The sequence below is a fragment of the Hyposmocoma kahamanoa genome, unplaced genomic scaffold (assembly GCF_003589595.1).
Source record: "Hyposmocoma kahamanoa isolate Upper Pololo Valley unplaced genomic scaffold, ASM358959v1 78, whole genome shotgun sequence".
Lineage (NCBI taxonomy): Eukaryota > Metazoa > Arthropoda > Insecta > Lepidoptera > Cosmopterigidae > Hyposmocoma > Hyposmocoma kahamanoa.
In genome coordinates, this window is record NW_020653945.1 from 129,954 (window position 1) to 150,110 (window position 20,157).

The following is a 20,157-nucleotide window of genomic DNA, read 5'->3' on the forward strand; positions in this document are numbered from 1 at the left end:
GCCCCCCGCGGCGCCCCGCGCGCCGCTGTCCGACCTGGACGTGCAGCTGGCGCACGGCGGCGCGCGCCCCGCGGGGCCCCCGGCCGCCGGCCGCTACGGGCGCGTCATCTCCGACACGGTGGACTCGTGGGCGCGGCGGACGGTGCTCGTGCGCGACGGCGCCTTCAAGCCGCTGGTGTTCGGCGGCACGTACCCGATCGAGGTGCCGGCGTCGCCGGAGGAGCGGCCCGCGCCGCCGGTGGCGGAGGTGCGGGCCACCGTGGACCGCGCCGCGAACCGCCGCGAGCTGCGCCGCACCGTCGAGCGCAGCCTCGACCGCTTCGACGCCATCCTGGCGCGGCGCGGCGCGCCCACCTTCGCCGTGGACGCGCCCCCGCCGTCCGCCCGCGCCCGCGCCCCCGCCCCCGCCCCCGCCGACTTCTTCTTCGGCTGCCCGCTGGCACTAAGGGGCGTGTTCCGCTATGACGTCGTCGAGGAATCGTTGCCGAACCTTTAGTCGCCGATCGCTTTCAAGTATTGTTTCCTGTGATAACCGTGATATGATTTGTATTATTGTGTACTGTGCGACGAAAACCTAACGAAATCCACGACGAAGTGTCGCACCGCCGACCTGTACGATGCGCACGGCGAACGTTTGCCGATTCGCGGCGGAAATGCGGGGCCGGAGCCGTCGTTGCGGCGGCACCGAAACCGTCGCGTTCGTCGCCCGTCTCCCGGAATTCGTATTCTATTGTTTGTTTGTTACTCGTCTCGATGTTACTATTTACGAATATAATTATTAAATATTCAGAGACAAGCGTGGTTTCATTGACCCCACCGCGTCCTACCGCCAGACCGCAGGTAAATATCACACAGTGCATGTTTTATTGCGTACTCGCGTACTAAGCCGTCGCAACGCGCGCTACTCGCACCGCCATCGCTTGTCCCGCTTTATCCGTCGATGTTGTGCCCGGTCGGACGACCGTCGTTGCGCGACGTCGCCTCCGACGTAACATGGTTCGAGATGTACCGAGCGTTCTGTTGCATGTGACGTGCGCGCGACGCCGCGCGGAGCGGTCGTAACGAGTTGCGCATGCGCAGGGCGGCGCAGGCGCGGGCGCCGACGAGCCGCGGCCCACCATCACCATGCCCGGCGCGAGCGCCGGCCGCGCGCCGTTCGCCGACTACGCCGAGTACGACGACGACCGGCCGCCCAGCGCAGGCGTGAGTACTCGCTGGCGAGAGCCGTCCGACAGCTCAGCTGTGCTGCGGAAAAATTACGCTTTTTCTGAAAATGAGCTGTAAGAAGTGAGAGCTCGGTTGTGCACCATTTCATTAAGTAATACTGGTAAAATAGTTTTTTTACATTTTTCTTGTATATTGTATTAAGATTACGTTATATTGAAATAAATTTATCTTATTTGAAGAAAGTCCGTTAACGTAGTCGCCGGTGGATATTGTCAGACCTTGTCTGGCGCGTTCCTCGCAACGAACGACCGAACCGTCTCTGACCGCAGGCGGAACGCGAGGCGGAGCGGCCGCAGGGCTCGGCGCCCGCCCCCGGCCAGGACCGGCCCAAGGACGAGAGCAAAGGCAAGGGCGGCGGCTGGCTGGGCGGGCTGTTCACGAAGTTGTCGCTGCGGCCTCCCAACCAGATGATCCTGCCCGACGATAAGAACCCCTCCGTGAGTGCCCCCGCCCCGTCCCTCTCGTCCTGTTTCACTGACGTGCCCACGCTGCTTTAGGGCTGCGTGTTATTCTTTTGTAGCGCTCCACTTTTCCCCACAGAAGCCCTACAGAATCGTAATAGTCATAGGAAAAGAAATCTCACTATGTCCCCGTTACTTACTTCCTCCTCTGACTACTGCTACTCTGGATTCCGCGATTATAAATTGGGGCTATGAAATGGAAAATTCTGGTAACACCTTTAAATTAGAACTGTAACTTGTGATTTACTTTTGTGGACTCTATGGTCACTTAGTAATTTGTACGTACGTACACAGTACGACGATGTAGAGCACCGTAACGACAGGACCTTCGATTTGATACTGAGCAATTTTGGGGGAGTAAAGGTTTTAAAACGAGATAGTCCAGTTTGCAGGCTCGAATCACGCCACCCTGCCCTTGAAATTGCTGCAGAAATTTCACTCGCAAGCCAATATGGCTAGTAAACATTACTGCTTTGAATATAATTGAGTGGGTTGCATAATTATCGTGTTGCTACGATGTCAATGTCGCTGTTTCCAGGTTATACGAGTTACTGCATTCGGCTATTGAATTAACGATTCTTAAACCTAAGTTTTGCTCCCTCAAACATCCATTGTAGTTTACGAGACCACTCATCGCTTTAATATCTGAAAGAAATAATATGCGCGGAAAGTAAAATAAATACAGTGATCCTCGGAATCTTACTAAGTGGGTAAGATTCCGAGGACATTCTCATGACAATTGCATCCAAGATACGGAGGCGGCAATCAAAAAGAACCCCAAGAAGTTAAGGACATTTGTAATGCAGCGACGGCTTGTCCGTACGGATTGGCCTGCAGATATGTTTCTTGATGACTAAACAGCTCGTAACGGCAATGAGTTCTGTAACCTATTCGCTTTGCAATTTTTCTCTGTATTTCCTCTTCCGATGAGGGCAAACAGACCTCTTGGCATGATAGGTTTCCGCAATTCGTGCTTAATAGTGTTGCAGTCCGTGAACGTACGGTAGCGAAACTCTTAAAACCCGTTGATGCGAGTAAAGATGCTGGTCCCGACGGTATACCTCCATTCTTTCTCAAAATGACGTATGAGCAGTTGGCTTTGCCTATAATGATATTATTTAACAAATCAATTGATACTACCATATTCCCATCAAAATGGAAGATCGCTAACGTTGTACCTGTAAACAAGAAAGTGGATAAACGCAATATAAAATATCCATTTTGAGTGTAATACCTAAAATATTTGAGAAGACTATTTGTCCTATCATCATGAAACATCTCGAAAAGGTTTTATCGAATTTCCACACCTGGTTGGGAATCGTAAATCGACAGTCCAGTAACCTTTTCAATTATGCTACAGACCTTATCAATTGCGTTGACAGAAGTATTCAAAGTGGTTCCGTGTGTTTCATTTATTACTGTCGAAACTTCAATCCCATGGTGCTCATGGCAAACTACTTAATTGGTTGAGTTAGTATTTAAGTCGTCCTCTTTCGAACAATCAAGTCGAAAGTCAAATAATCATTTATTCCATAACTTACATTTTTACACTTGGAAACGTCATTTTTTAACCTATTGCTCGTTCACCACGCTGACCTTTCTGAGAAGAACGAGCAAGAAACTCTAGGACTTGCTCGTTTCAAATAAACTTAAACGCTATGGAATACACTTTGAATCATAATTGTGTGGAATCTAGACTCTTGTTATCTTTCCATACATTTATGTCTAATAAAAATACTCTTCAAATTTGTAATATGACTTTTGAATTCAAATACTTTTAATGTAAATTTTAAACTCAGGAAATGGTAATCTTAATATGTGCTCCAGAATCTTATTGTAGAAACGTATACTGTTCTCCACAAAAGAATCTTCGGAGGATCTAAATGGTACACAGAACGAATCGCTCGTTTTTGCAACACAAATAGGTTTGTATATCTGCCGCTTTACCCCACATGAGAATCCCGTAGGACATTATGCTATGGAAGTAACTAAAGTAAACTTGTTTAGCAGTAGTAACATCGGTAAGCTCACGTAAAAAATAAAAATCAAGGATGTGTGTCAGCAAACAATACTATTTCGCCAATGTCCTTAACGTACTTCAGGAATGCCCCAGAGCTCCCATCTTGGTGCAATTCTTTTCTCGACCTTCATAAATGATATTTCCGACTATATGAAAACTTGCAAGTGTCTCATGTTTGCGGACGATACATACGTGACTTTCTTCGTTTTCTGGATTAAAAAGACCTCAATTGTCCCTACCGTACTGAATATAATACTCGGCCAAACTATTTAAGAATGTGTTCTCTTGAAACGAGACGCCGAATTGTTGATATTGGAACTGCAGAACAGGATGGTGCATGGAGGTATATCGTCACCAGAGGCACTGGCCCTTATCAACGTAAACGTTGCTCGTAGAGTGCCTAGATTCCCCATCGCCAAAACATTTGTTTCGTCTATTATAGTAGTCGAACTAATCTCGGAAAGTACGCCCCCTTGAACAGACTCGTAAAGGCATACAACGACTTGACTGTGACCGGAGACAGTGACATAGATGTAGACATTTTTCGTATTAAAAACACTAAGCAGTTTATTCGCATGTGCAAGCAATTCTTTTGATTCTTACATCCCTTATCATTAATTATTGCAGTAATTTGATATTTTTAATTATGTTTTTTTTGTTTATTTCATTATTGTGCTGTATGCACATGTAGCGACTTGGCACCTTGTAAGGTGAATATATGTGTAATATAATCTAAGATTGTTTGTGTTAAGTTGATGGTGTATCTTTCAATAAATAAATAAGAGAACACAATCTGATGTATCTCTGGGTGGGAACTCATTGGGTACGTCACCTCATTGTTTTTCTTCCACACTAAGAGATACTAAGGTGATATACAGTCGCACAGCGCGGTCATGTCGAGTGTATTATGTTTATATATATATATATATATATATATATATATATATATTTATTTGTTTATGTCCCCAAGTAGCCGGGCCTCGAAGTTTGTTTGTCCGGAATGTTAACTTTACTAATGAAATATTATTCTGTTTCTTTTGTCGTCGTATTTTATTTATGTATAGTATACGTATTTCTATGAAATATATATTTATAATATTCACTATTATCATTTGTTGTGCTTTAAATTCTAATAAAATGTGTGTCGTTTTCTTTGCTTTTTATTGCACCCTGTCCATCGGTACAGTCGATGCGATATCGCTAGGCGTCTAACTATAGGCACATTACATTCGGCTCGTCGACTTTGTTGCGAGTCGACCGGTGTAGTGTGAAAGGAGATGCGTGTGCGCAGATCGTGTGGGACGAGGAGAAGAAGCGCTGGCGCAATGTGGACGGGTCGGAGGACGAGACGCCGCAGCCGCTGCCGCCCCCGCCCAAGCTGCAGCACCACGCACTCCCGCAGTACGTACAACTCGTCCCTTACGCCATTTGTCGTTTTCACTTCGTTCGAAATCGAAGCAAGCCGTGAACGTAAACGCCCTTCGCCCGCAGCGCCGCCGCTGCACCGCCGCAGGCGCCGCCGCCCGCCTCCAACATCTTCAAGATGCAGAAGGGCAGACGTGAGTACGGCGTCCAGTGCCGTCGCGTGCGTCGTCCCGCCGCGGCTCACGCGGGCCTCTGTTGCAGACATAAAGAAGTCGTACGTGGACGTGTTCAACCCGTCGGGCGCCGCGACGCGCGCGCTGCCGCCGGCCGCCGAGGTGCTGGGCCCCGCGGCCGTGGCGCACGCCGCGCCCGCCTTCTTCGTGCCTTCGCCCGCGCAGCCGCACCAGGTACGCCCCTCCGCCCGCGCGCGCCGAGTACACCTGCGCGTGTCCCCCCTTCCCCCGTCCCCCGTCCCCGTCCCCGGGCCGCCGTTCGAGGTGCGCTCTTCTCGTCCTCGTGATGTCGGGTCTTGATGAGTTTTGTAGTTCATTTAAAGGTACAGTCGAGCGCACTGTCTGAAGCGACGTAAAGTCGAATTTGACCCTGTACGAGGACCTAGTTATATCGTCGGGGATAGTGCAAATACGCATATGTAGCATTTATTACACGAGATCACATTTTACAGGAGAGGGTTTTAACGGTATTTTCATTTTGACACAGTAATGTGGGTGGTCTACCGCCTGGTAACGATAAATTTCCATAAATCATGTTAATTTTGTTGCCAAGATACGTGAATTTTATTTGGCCACTGACCGAAACGAAAACTCATATAACGTAAGTTCCGCGGTTGTTGAAATCAAAAGCATAGAGAGATACAAGTAAATGTTTTAATAATCAAACGAAAAAAATAATACGAGGCAGCAAAATGTTCTGTTTTTTTTTTATATATATTTTTGAACAATAAGCTAATGAGTTTCCACAAAACATTATTATTTTTAATGTAATTTAGATAGTGTAACATCCGTGACTGGAACGTTAAGTAGAAAAAATTGTATATTGTTTCAACAAATACATAAAAACTGTGGCGTAGTAGAGTAGTATTTTTAAGTGTAACACAGACTGAATCAACAAGCAATCATATTAAATAAATAATGCTTAGCATTCATGTAATAAAACAAATTATTCAATAAATATAAATTATTATTAATTACTGAAAGGGACAAATTTTTTGAAGTTATCTGAAAACGACCCTTGAAACTATACCGTAAGCCAGCCACACACATTGCATTTTTCCTTTTTCGGGATAGAAAATAAAGTTTATATTTCTCTGTGCGTAAAAAAATCTCTTTTTTTCTTTGAAACTACCAATTTTTCTATAAATCATACAAGAATAAAAGTTATAACAAATGTCATTATTTATCATATTATAAGTGTATCCCCATAAATAATTTTATTGATAATTTTATCACTAAAATTATTTCTACAATCTTAAGGGTTTTAGGTCGTTCGTCTTGCTGAGTTGAGCGCTGCCGAATCACTGGTTTGGGGTTGGTCGTCTTGCTGAGTGGAATGCTCAAAGGTCGTCTGAACACATGTCATCAATTGTGAAAAAACCTATTGATAAACGATGCGATGAAATTCCGGACAACTTTTGTTCTCGTGTCCCAGAAATAAAAAATACTTAAGTTTAGTTTTTGTATGGAGAAATATATACATAATTTTTCATCATCAATCGTCAATCCAGAAATTAGGAAAAAGTAACGTGTGTGGTTTGCTTACAGTATAGTTTAATTATTCTTTCACAAGAAAAAATAATCTATGTGCAGGTACTTGCAGATTTACGGTAAAAGAGCGGCAATTTCTTTTGTTTTTTTAACCCCCGACGCAAAAAGAGGGAGTTAAGCCTTTGTCTCTGAAATCGTGGCCAATTTAATCGAGATGGTTCTAGGATTGTAGCTATGTTTGATGACCACCTGTTCAGCTATTTAAAGAGCATCAACTCTTTTTAACCGACTTCAAAAAAGGAGGAAGTTCTCAATTCGACTGTAGGTTTTTTTGTATGTATGTTACGCGATGACTCCGGTATTTGTGAACCGATTTTCATGATTCTTTTTTTTTGTTGGAAAGAGGGTACATCCATAGCGGTCCCATTTCATTTTGAAGAAAATCATCCACCTCTAAGGGTGTCTGTTCACGCATGAGAAGATTCATTTTTATAAATAGCCCCTAAATTTGATTATAAGGAGCAATTATTTTAATGGTTGGTAATGCTATTCTCCATTTCAAGGCGTTTTTATCTCCTGTGTCAAGTCCCGTATAGTGGCGGACAAGGGGATTGATCCAGGTTTGCGCACTTCCGGTACCCGATTTTAATAAAACTTGGTAATTGTATGTAATTCCACGTACTTTTGAGGTCGGTTTTTTAGTACTCTGTACTGAGATTATCTAAGCTTGAATATTGGTATGCCATGAAAATCCTATGACATTACAATACTACGGTAACCTAGATCTGCTGCTGCAACTAGAATAGTCTGCAGTGTACCCAACTTCTCAGCTACTTGCAGCATAATTATCGTGTTTAGCTCATTGAATCAGTTACACGGCGCGGCAAAGGTTCCGAGCGCCCGCCGCGCGCCGCGAGGCGTCCGCCCCCTTCCCGCGCTTTGATGTACATTAATGGCGAATCTGAATTCTATTTACTAGACAACAACACCTAAATTCCTCGGAATAATACAACCGCGCAGTCGCCTAGACCGAGGACAAGCCAGACTCGCCCGCGCGCCCGTGACGCTCATTTAAGTTAAAACGTAAATGCTAAACAATAGAGCGTATTTGCCATGACAGTTAGATGCACGTTATCAAAAGTTTAACCTATAAGATTTCCTATATAAAACTCGCTTATTATATTCTACGTACATTTCTGTCTGCGGCCTACCCAACTCTTCAACTACTTAAATTTAAGTTTTATTTCTAATGCATATTTACAAAATACATAAGTTTATAATTCAGTAATTGAGTGTAATTTAGACAGCATTATTACCATAACGTGAAAATTAAGTAGAAACCATCGAGTATATAACCAGAAATAGAGATGAAATGTCATTTAATTTGTTTGAAAACTATTCTGCCATATCGTTACTGTGACAACTCCGCTCCGATTGGCCAGCCCGAGTTCGAAACAATTGCCGGGTGTCGTCAACTGTTTCACTTCAAATCGACCAGTTAACTTGAGCTTTGCTATAATGGACGAAAATTGCAAAATTACATATTTAATATTTAATTACCGATGAAATTTGACTCCGTTTGTTTTGTAATTAGATGTTTTGCTGTTTTCCCCACACCACCGAATAGAACAGCACGGCATTGTTAGAGATATTATCTTTATTACGGTAATACAGAATATTTTTTGGAATATACGGAGACGTACACACAGGTCAGTAGTTGGCCTGTCTATATTTCAGTGCAAACGAGAGTTGATATTTATAAGAGCTGTATCGCTAATATGTTGCCAGGAATATATGGCCCTTATTTCGTCTTTATTTCTGGTAAATGTACTCGATGGTAGAAACCAAGTGTTAAAAATACTTAAAAAAATACAGAAATTCGCATATAATGGTTTCAGCCCAGGATTTCGAACAGAAATCGCAAAAACCTGGTTAAAATCCGGGTGGGCAGATTGGGTTTCAATCCATTGCCAATCTGACGATAGATACACAAAATTGCCACTCGTCGGTAATGTATCAACGGTATTGTTATTAATCGATTTCTGGCTTTCTGTTGGTCAATCGCAAATGGCGTTAACAAGGCCCCAATGGTATAACTACGTGCACTGGCATGCAAAACTTATTGGCTACATTTGTCAGATAGGCAAAATTATCCAATGCTAGTTACGCGTGATCGCACTACCCCGACGATATTCCGATCACATCGACATTTGAGCTCAGAAACCGCGACTCCCATCGCAGAGGCGGCGCTATTATAAAAATAGAGCGGCCGACTCTCCACGCGTACGTCTCGGCGGGCCGAGCACTCGACAACTATTCCTTTTTTATTTTAGAAAAAAAACTAAATATAAAGAAAATAAATAAGTCGCAATGTTCAGATGAACAAAGAAATTCGTGAATATGACTATGCCGTCTCGATCGCCGAGAGGCGGCGGCGGCGCCGAGCCGCGGGGCCGTGCGCCGGCGCCGCCTCGCGCTGCGTCCCATCATGTTCTCTTCTTTAACTTAACATTGTTGTACACACGCACACACGCAGAACGGAGATAGTCTCATGAACGGTCACTAAATATAAGGTAAAATCCAACGTTCTTGAGTTCGCTTTTTTTGACCGTCGGCGTGTTTTTAAAGTAATATTTGACATTGCAGAGTGGAATTTACGAGCCGACTCTGCGCGAACACACCGAGGAAGACCACTACAACACCGGCATCTAAGCCGCTGTCGCTCGTCGCTGTCCCGCACCGGGCCGTCGAGGCCTCTGCCTTAAGCCCGTCAAGGAACGCGACGTACGCAGCGGCGCACCAGGCGTACGGCTCGAACGACGGCAACTCTCAAAGCTCCGTTTGTGATTTAGGACGACCGCGACGCACCCGATTGTGGCGCAACGCTTCCGGCAACCAGACGACAGCTACAGCTTTCGACAACTGTATGCCCAATTATGTGTGCTACATGTGGAGGGCCTCGCGTTCGATCCCGAACTTTTTGTAAATTGCTTCTGGGAGGGTTGTTCCGGGCGGTCCTCTTCGTTGCTCTGGTAGTCAGTCATGGTACAGGGAAGCTCCTAGTTGAGACCAGGTGTCTGGCGTTGCTGCCTCGCACTATTTACATTACAGTTAAATTTGTGTGATCAGTCGTCGTGTTCGCGAGCACCAGTTCGGCAGTGATAGGACGGTTAAACGTGAATTATATTTTATCGATATTGTTGTTTTATATTCATTACTTAATTATATATCATTATCCCTCTGGGAAATCGCGGCCTTTCGGCCCGTGTGACGTATCTAATAATCGTAATTTGTAACGGAAATAAAGTCAAATCCAATTTTTGTGATGACATTTTTGTTAGGATTGAAAACAATTTGTATTATTTTGTCAATGTTAATTATTATTATTATTATTTAATTTGGAATATTATTTTCTATAGCTTTAGGGTATCCAGCCAATTGAATAGATATATATTTGGGTTGTTAATATAAATTGTTTGAAGGTGCAATAAGGTGATCCTATTTGGCTCTGTCGCTGTAGACGTAGACAATAAACGATCATGTGCTCTATCTGCAATGGATTATATTTTTCTCCCGTACTCCGATCGTTCGTGTAATATAGTGGTTATGTACAGATCTGAATGAAGCACGCGGGGTCGGCGGCGGCGCCGTCTTTTCTGTATATCTGTCGTGGTGCCGCCGATCGCCGACTGCCGACCACCCGCCGTCTGCCGTCGTTGGCGACATGTTCCAATTGTATTATAGCAAAGGGAGTGGAAAATATTTAAATAAACTGTTTATGTTATCGCTTACATCTGAATTTCATTTTAAGCAACCGTGGAAAGTACGCCTATCTACCTCTTCGATTTAACACCTGGGATGATACTGGACCTCCTGACACAAGTATTCAATTACTTATTAAGATGGTCTCAACCTCTGTTTAGTTTGTTATGTCAATTTTACTTCATTAAAAACATTTTTATTTTTTTTTATTTTGATGATACTTCGCCAAGTCCCATTCTTACTATAGTCTTCTCGGCATAACAATTTTGTATACTCTAGTAGTCGCGGCGTAAATCGACAAAGTTTGATTACCAAATTATTGACGACTTGAACGGAGTAATAATCGAGTTCTTAGGTTTTCGCGATTGTTACACATAGGAAATGAAACTATTTTTCCGGATTTAAATTGCGTATATTTGTTTTTTTCAAACAAACCGACGTTTCGGGCCCTTTACAGGTCCCATGGTCACGGTTGACTACGGAGTAATAATGTTAATCTTTATTTTCATAAAAATATGGTCTCTGAAACGAGTCTCTGAGTACACGTTTGAAATTTAAATTAACTTAAAAAATATATAAATGAACCTGAAGCAAAAATTGTCGTACCTCTTTAAAATTACGTTATAAATCTATTATTGCGCATGAGCGTGTTACCGGTCGGATGTGCGTGTGCGTGTGCGTGTTCGTGTGCGAGTGCGTGCGTGTGTCTATGTGTATGTGTATTAAAAGCCGCGATCTAGCAGTGCCTCAATTTATGAATGATTTATTAACTTGTTTTTCCGCGAGTCATTTAGGTATTCTTTTTTAGATTTCCAATACCTTATTCAAAAACGTAAAGGACATTCCATTCAGCTTTTCCACAGCAGACGAACAAACTGAAAATAGGCTGCAAAATAGTGCTTCAGCGGAACTTTATACGGATAAAACATATCATGTATGTAAATGTTATTTGCATAATTAGCTGTTATTTTGTGAAATAGATTAGTGTCAACTGTAGTAGAATTTAAATTATCTCCTGCTACATCCTCTCACTGTGGCTAAGACCCTTTTAAACATCAAGTCGATTGGTCTCGTAAGCCTGATTGCCCAGCACGGCTAGCAAAACCTAGTAGGTAAAGGACAAGTTTTTGAAATTCAAATAAAGTAAGTACTCACCTTATTGCGGTGACAGTCGCTTGAAAATTCTACAATTTGTAATTATAAAAGATTTGAAAAACTAAAAAGCTAGTAAGGCACATGTAGCCTGGTTCGTGACCAGTCAAAAATCTTGTAAGTCACTATAACCAATTCATAGCATAGCAAATATTTGAGACTTGCTATTTTTTAAAGTAGTTACTTAGTGCCTTACTTGGGTATTTGAATTGACAATTAAGGGACTGCCTGAAATTGAAAATCGTAGTAGTTTTATAAATTTCAATATAAACTGCCTCCATGGCCGAACGGTTACCGTGCCTGACTGCCACGTAGAGGTCTCAGATACGATTCCCGGGCCGGGAAAAATATTTGTATGGCCTACATTTATTTCTCCTGTGAGTTTGTGATTGTCTATGTGTGTGTCCATGGCACCCGCGACACGGTTTCCCTAGTGCGGAGCTATGTTGAGTGTGTGCGTTATTATTATTAGTCAAACGAAATAAACTTTTATTTCAAATTTTATCATGAAATAACTAACCCAAATACCTAGCAAATGCTTATACTGTGTTTTTAATTCTGGCTGCTACAGTAACTTATGCATATGTACTTAAATATTCATGGTTAGTAGGTAAGGGCATAAAAGGGTAAAACATTTACCTGCAATTAAAACCCGCCCATAAACGGCCGTTATTATGTGGGGAAACCTTATTCGAGACATATATTTTGCACCTTGTAGAATTTTAAACGTGTAAACAGTTTTGTTAGAACAAATTTCTTTTATGTGAAAATGTTATTATTGCTTCATACCTAGACTATTTCCATCTTCTAAGCTTCATACTAACATCGAACTCGATGTTATTATTACATTTAACTTTTGAACATCTTTGAAAAACAAAACAATTTGATTTGACCTCAATTCTATTTAGTATCAGTCGAGATGAAGTTTTATTCGAAATGAAATGTCAATAGCAAACAATTTTGACAATTTCACACGTTACGGATATCTTAGATGGAAAAAAATAAAATAGTCTAAGCTTGATATCGAACGATATGATAGTTGGGGGCCGATTCTGGGGGTCTACTCTCGATCTCCGTCCAACATCCGTCCAAAACAATTACTAAAAAAAAAGAAGCAAAACAAACTATATGGCGACATCCCGTGTATTTTGTGACCCAGTGTTTTTGACGACGTGCATTAAAGAGACCTATCAATACTTGCGAGTCTTTATCATAGTACATTACGATATTAGTGCGTAAAGATGGCTATAACATGCGAGGCGGAGTTAATTTTTAAGAGTTAATTGAGCCGAGCATGTTATAACCAATACGCACGTATATCGTACGACGTTTTTTAACACATTTGCAAGGAAACAGAAAAAAAACATTTTATATTTTGTTCATTTTTAATTATTGAAACAGTTAGTGAAATTACAATTATTAAAATGATACGTAGTTGTAGTTGGTTTTTTAATTATGTTATTATTATTATTACTATTCATAATGTCATTGTTTTGTATTAGGGTAAATGTTGGAGACGACGAAACTTCTTGAAAGGCGGCAGAAGATCATTGTAATTCGTCATTAGTTGTAAATAAAAAAGTATCATCAGTAGAAGTAGAGGGGCGCGGCTCAGGGCAAACTTCTTCGTTTGTGGCTCCAAATTTATTGCCCGAGTTATTTTGGCACTTATATTTGCTTTGTTTTGGATGGAATCTTCTACATAAGATTCTGCTACTGCGTTAGAACGCCACCCGCCATGCCGCTTTAAAGTCAATATATCAGCTCCCGAATCAGCAAGTAACGTAGCTGACGTTCTTCTGAAACTGTGCCCTGTATAACAATCAGCATCCGGCAATCCTAAAAACTTGGCGACTTCCTTTGGCATGGTACCGAATTTATTTATGCCAATAGGTTGCGCAGTACATTTGCCTTTTTGGTAATTCTGAAAGAAATGATTACTTTTTGTCTTAGTCGTACGCAGAGCTTCATATTTTTTGACCACGTCATAAAATGGGCCGTCGATAATAAAAGAGTGTGGTGCGGTGCACGCTCGGATTCGGACGTGCTCCACTGCACAATAAGAATTATAATAATTCGCGAGCCGCGCGGCAATAGCCGCTGCACGTAATTGACTATGGGTTCTCAGCAACTCATAGCCAACGAACTGTTGGCGTTTATACAACACGCCATAGATACCATGGACGAAGTCAGCATCGTGCAGATCTGCAAGTCAAATTTCAAAGAAGAAGAGATTTGCAGTGGCAAGGCGCTGCTTTTCCGGACGTTTGGCAAAGCCGAGCAGATGCCGTCTCGTCGGAGAGATGGAGGAGTGAAGAGTCTCCAGGACATCATTACGTTGTTCAAGGAGACCGACCCAGACGACGTGCCTGCATTCGTGGCGAAGGAGCTGCATAAGCTGCCCCCTGTCACGTTCGACCACGTCGACGTCACCAGGCTGCTGAAGGACATCACGTCCCTAAAAGCAAGCCTTGCTGAAGTTCAGTGTAAGTTGGAGGTCTCAGACAACACCATCAGTGAGTTGCGTGCCCAAGTTGCATTACTTAGTAGTGCGGCTTCGGTAAGTAGGTCACCTGAGGCCTGCAACGTGAACACTTGTCGCGGGGCGCAAAATGCTTCTTTCAGCAGTTTTAAGTCGGCTGACATGCATGTGTCACCGACCCCTGGCGCTGTTGCCGCGCGCGTTTCCCCGCACCCCGCCCCGCCGGAGACGACCCCTTCACGTGATTACGCAGCTGTTGCCGCTGCCCGACCCAGTACTCCACAACCACAACCCAGGCAACCAATGAAGGGAAAACTGAAAAAGAAACTCGTATCTGGAGCTGCGTCGTCAGTACCACCGAGACGAGTTGATCAGTGCGACGAGGACGGCTTTCGGAAGGTGGAAAAGAAAAAGAAGAACATCAGCCGAAACCTTAGTGGCACCGCCCTGACTGGCCCGAATCATTTATTGCGTCCAGCGGTACCGACGACGTTGTTATACGTGTCGCGTCTTCATTACTCCACCAAGTCTGCGGATATTGTGGAGTACATGCGAGTGAAGGCCAATGCAAACTTGAGGGTCGAGCGGTTGGAGTCGCGCCACAACGTGAATTTTAATTCATTTGTGGTGCGAGTACCAACTCAACACCTGTCGACCTTCATGAAAGAAGACTTTTGGCCGAAGGGTGTCATATACCGGCGTTTCCGAGGACGGCTACCGGACACTCACGTTGCGTCACACGTCGAAGTACATACGTGTAAATAAATAGGGTTATATGTATATTATCATGTTATATTGTATTTATGATTAGTCCGTAAGGTATTTATTTAATATTTCTGTTATTGTTTTATTATATTATTGTTATATTATATGTATGTTAGTCTGTAAGGTATGTATCTATGGGTCCTAGTTGCCTGAAATAAATAAATAAATAAAAAATAAAAAAAAATAAAAAAAAAGGTATTTTGTTTTTAGTGTTTGGGATTTTAACTAAAAGCATTTTGCCTTGATTTTCAATGTCTTTTGTGGTAATATTGTGAAGCTCTTGCCGTCTACATGCACCATGAATACCAAATAGATATTAACGCAACCTGAAAAGAAATAAAAATGTGTTAGATGAGGTATAGGTACTTAGCTTACAGACAGTCGTTAAAAAAATATGTAAAAGAGTATGTACAATTGTACAGTAGGTAGACCAATACATAAAATAAGGAGGCAAACTGACCTTTGTTGCCAGGTACTGGCTATCTGGAGCATCTTTTCGACGTCATTTACTGACAGTACCTTAGATTTTTTCTTTATAAAACCATCAGAGCGTCTCTTTAAAAATGCAATTAGATTTGTATATAAATTAATATCGACACCATTTTTCATCTTGAGGGTACTTTTCAGCATAGAATATATTGTCCACAGCGAGCTAGGCTTATATTTACTAGCTAGTTCATTAAAATACGCCAAAACTACATTTTCGGAAAATGATTTGGCATTTTTCATGTTTTTCCACTTCAAGAAATTTTCATACGTGGTTATGTATCTATCCTTGGATATTGACGGCAGCAAGCTGTCGCATGCGGTTCGCGCTTCTGTTAGTATATCCGGTGGAGTTGAAGTAATATATTGCTCATCTTCATTATTGAAAGTTGTCATTTTTAGATATTCACAATACAAGTACAAAGAAAAGAAAATTTGAGAAAAATGGCGCGAGGATTATTTTCTACCGTGGCTGCGTGAAAATGTAGGCAAAGACGCTAGAGCATGCAGCCAAGTTTTTAAATTACCAAATAAACTGATTTTATTTTTTTTAAATAAACTCAATCTGTGAATGCACACTGTTCCTTTCCCGCCATTTTAACAGCGCGCCAGCGCTGCCTACTGACTGGCGCCGCGCGGCGATTTGTTCGAAATTTGAATAGCAACAGCGCGCTGCTCACTAGCTGGAGTCGTGCGGCGGCGATCAGTTCCATATTTGAAATGGCAAATAATACTGTTATGGAATTTGTATGGACTATAACTTCACTATTTGCTTTGGTAACACACGCGTTTTTTATGACCCGCTTTACATATTTAAAACCGGTGGAATTACATCAGCTTTACGAGCATTTTATATAGAGTTAAAAAAGCATTAACAATAGTAGATTGTACAACAAGTGCATAAAACGCGTCATTTTACTCGTCAGGCGAGGGGGATACCCAAGTCGAGGGTTAAATGGGTTTTATGAACGAGTTAACACTCTACTTTTCACTGCGATTGCGAGGAAATTAAACAGCAATATTACAAATAAACGATTGTTTAATTAAAATTGAATGTAAAATTACAACAATTAGACATATTTAATGTGATGGTTTTTTATTTTATGCACTAGAGCATAAATCCTATTTTATCCACTGGAGCATAAAATCCTATTTTATGCACTAGAGCATAAAATCCTATTTTATGCAGCCTACACCCAGCATAAATACAAACTTTAAGAGCATGAGAAGTGAAAAGTGAATTGAGTGCGGGCTGATGAAGCTGGGGTTATAAAGTTGATATTGGTTATTTTTATAACATTGTCCTGTTTCGCTTGTTTGTTAGTAGTAGCAGAAAACAAGTTTTCAGTTTGTTCCCAAAAATATTAAACTTCCCGAATATTCCCAAATCTGCCAAACTCTGCCACATTTAATATAACTTATCATATTCTGCAGCAATGAAAATGAATAAAAATCAAATCTGTCCAAATGGCAGACATCTGCCACAAATGGTCACACTGTACTCAATATCAATGTGACACATTCGCTCTGGGCCTTTTGGAGGGAAAAGTGTCGTTTTTACTTTGACTTTCAATTATTTTGTGAAATCTAGTTTAAAGTGGAATAGGTGAGTGCTATTGTGCCTTAATCGAAGATTAAAACGCGAAATTCTACGAATCTCGAACTAGAATACCCGTATCGGCCTGTTTTAAGAAATCCCGAGTCAATCCAAACACGCCGCCTCAAATTGCCTATCCTCTTTGTGGTGGCCATATTTACAGAAACATAATTAAACTTCATGTTTAGGATCATGGCTTTGCCAAAGCCTTAATAAATTTAAAAAAAAATCAATGTGACATTGACATTGGCAAAACGTCTTGTCAAAACGTTCCTTTGCACCTCTCATTTAAATATTGTCTAAATATTTTTGTCACATTGTATTTTATTTTTGATGCAAGAACGTTACCTAATCTATGGTCGAACTGAATCAATTGCGTTGTGTTCTTGCATCTATTCCAAAATACAATGTTTTACATTTTTTATTCCCGACCTCTAATAATATATAAAAATATATTGATAAGTGGGCATAAACTAAAACGCAAACTTATACTAGCAAATTCTCTGAACGGCTCTTCATCGATATTGGGGCAGCTTTCGCCATTGTCCTTTACCTATATTACAATGAATGAACTTACTCCGACCATAAAAAACAAACGATCTAAGGATATGGATAAGATGGACAAAAGGGTGTTTTAATGCCTGATTTTGCAAAATGATAATTTACTAAACATGTTACTATTTATATTTAATTACTGTCTTACAGTAGGAATTTTTCCTGATGGTGAAAAGAAGAGAAAGATGACGTAAATAACTACAGACCGATACGTGTATTGCGTATTGAATCAAAAATTTTCGAATCACTATGGAAAAGAAAAATACATCATTTTAGAAGTTAATTAAATGCTCGTAGATGCTCGTTGCCAATATGGGTTTAGGACAGGAAGATCCACAGAAATTGCTATTTCGAAAACTCGTATACTTCATACTAAAATTCCTAGATAGAGCCCAAAAGTGTAGTGATATTTTTTGTGATTTGTCAGGCTCACAAAAAAAAGGCTTTCGACTGCCTTCGACATGACATTCTTATAAATAAACTAGAACACTACGGCTTTAAAAATAAGGATCTAAATTTAATTAAGTATAGAATAGAACTCAATCTGTAATGATGGAAGGCATATATTCCGATTGTAGAAAAATAAAATCAATATTAGAACCTTTCTCATTCCTCATTTATATTAACGACTTGCCAATCGCGTTACCATCATGGACAAATATGTAAATCTATTCGCAGATGATACTCATATAGACACCTACATGATGTTATACATCAGCCACAAATGAAATACAAATGCTTGAAAAACAAACTCTTGTTATACATAGTCTTAGTAAATGGTTTACCACAAACAGCATAGTCCCTAATAAGAAAAAACCGTTACCATAGAATATAAAACGAAGTCAGAAAAAAAAAACAATGACACTAGATCTACTACATTCTTAAGATATTTTATTTAGGACACATTGACTCCATTCTCTTCACGTTGACAAGATATGTAAAAACTCGCATCGACAAATTGTGCCTTACTTAAACCACTTGTAAATAAAGAAAGTAGGTACCTAATTTAAGTGCATACCATGTTTATATTCAATCAATTATTGGTTATGTTTTAACTGTCTGGGGAAATTCTTTTGATATTAAGAGAGAGTGTTGGTATTGTCAAAGCGAGCAAGTATTCACAAACGTGTATCTGCTAGAGAGTACTTTGTTAAATATAGAATAATGACTGTAATTTCATTGTATATATATATAGATAATTATTAGAGATACCTGAAACAAAAAATGGTATAGCGAAGATATCTAGAAGAATTTCAATAAAAATAGTTTGGCTTCTAAATAGACAATAGTGTCGTTAGCAAAATAATATCCTACGGAAATAAACAAATACTAACATAGTTCAAGCATTTATAATTTTACAGTCAGAACGTTGACAAAGTCAATATCAACCGTGGATTAGTCATAGTATATAACATTCGTCCATCCCTACAAGTTACGACATCTCCTCAATGAGCCGCCGCGGCAATCTGATAATTCGCTCACTGCGCCAGCGGCGCCTTGGTGCTCCATGTCGGGAAGTCGTGTCATGTGGCGAATGTGTAGTGGCAGTGCCTGCCCGTAATGGGGTGGCAACTGAGTTCTGCGTTCCCGATGACTTGCAACGGGTTTCATCTAGGAACGGGTTCCACCACACTGGTGTTTACATGAAGAGAGTCTCGAGTCGTCTGACAAGTTGACCAACTTGACGATTCGGATGATTGTTGCGAAGTTCAGTGAGAAGGCAAGGCTCCGGCTGCCGGTTAGATATGGACGACAGTAACTGAGAGCCATCAGTAGAAGCTGGGTTGATAGGATCGGGTAACTAGCGTCATTTTCACTTACGCCTCATATATCACATTTGGCTTCGAAAAATTCCACAAATTTTTCTATCGATACAGTCCCAGGGTTAAAAGTGTCGCATTTAAAACTTTTAATACTTGTATACTTGTACTTATTGTTGCTTGTCGAGCTGGTAGATTCCGTGCCAGGTGTCGCTGGCGTGGGTCTCCGCTGTCGGTCGTTGCTGTAATGCAAGCTGTTGCAAAATGTCGGAGATCTGTTATTGACTTTTTCGTAATTGTAGAAATTCTTCAAATTGTTCTTTGTTCATTTTGTTTGGTTACTCCTCGTCGCCAATGAAATAAACAAATACTAACATAGTTCAAGCATTTCAATGAGGATTCACTTCACTTTTTATTTTTATGGCTCCATCAATATGAGAACTGATGAGGATTACTATAAGCATTTATGATTATACAGTCGGAACGTTGACTTAGTCAATATCAACCATAGATAAGTCATAGTCGTAGACAGAGAAAAATAGGTTTCTCCGTCTACGGTGATAGTATATAACACCTACTGTCATTCTTACTTAGATAAATTATGTGTGTACATGTAAGGGTCGTATTCTAGAACTCTACTCAATGCTCAAGTCAGGATTTGAATATGGTTTAAAGCACTCGAAATCATACTCAAGTCCCTGCCATTAGAATCGTATTTCTAGTGCTTGTGGAAACCCAGTGCAATCCTGACTTGAGTATTGCAGTGAGCACTGAAAATCATACTCAAGTCCTTGCCATTAG

The 20,157-nt window shown here is 41.2% G+C and overlaps 1 protein-coding gene across 1 annotated transcript in view; it reads left to right on the plus strand.

Moving 5' to 3' along the window:
- Positions 1-10,665, plus strand: part of LOC113233207 (YLP motif-containing protein 1) — a 21,108-nt gene extending 10,443 nt beyond the window's left edge. Inside the window, exons 11-18 of the mRNA XM_026468245.1 lie at positions 47-480; positions 791-840; positions 1,067-1,203; positions 1,497-1,664; positions 5,000-5,109; positions 5,200-5,267; positions 5,335-5,480; positions 9,444-10,665. Of these exons, the coding sequence (XP_026324030.1) occupies positions 47-480; positions 791-840; positions 1,067-1,203; positions 1,497-1,664; positions 5,000-5,109; positions 5,200-5,267; positions 5,335-5,480; positions 9,444-9,509 (1,179 nt within the window). The 3' untranslated portion in view covers positions 9,510-10,665. The remainder of the gene's footprint in view (positions 1-46; positions 481-790; positions 841-1,066; positions 1,204-1,496; positions 1,665-4,999; positions 5,110-5,199; positions 5,268-5,334; positions 5,481-9,443) is intronic.
- Positions 10,666-20,157: the final 9,492 nt, after the last annotated feature.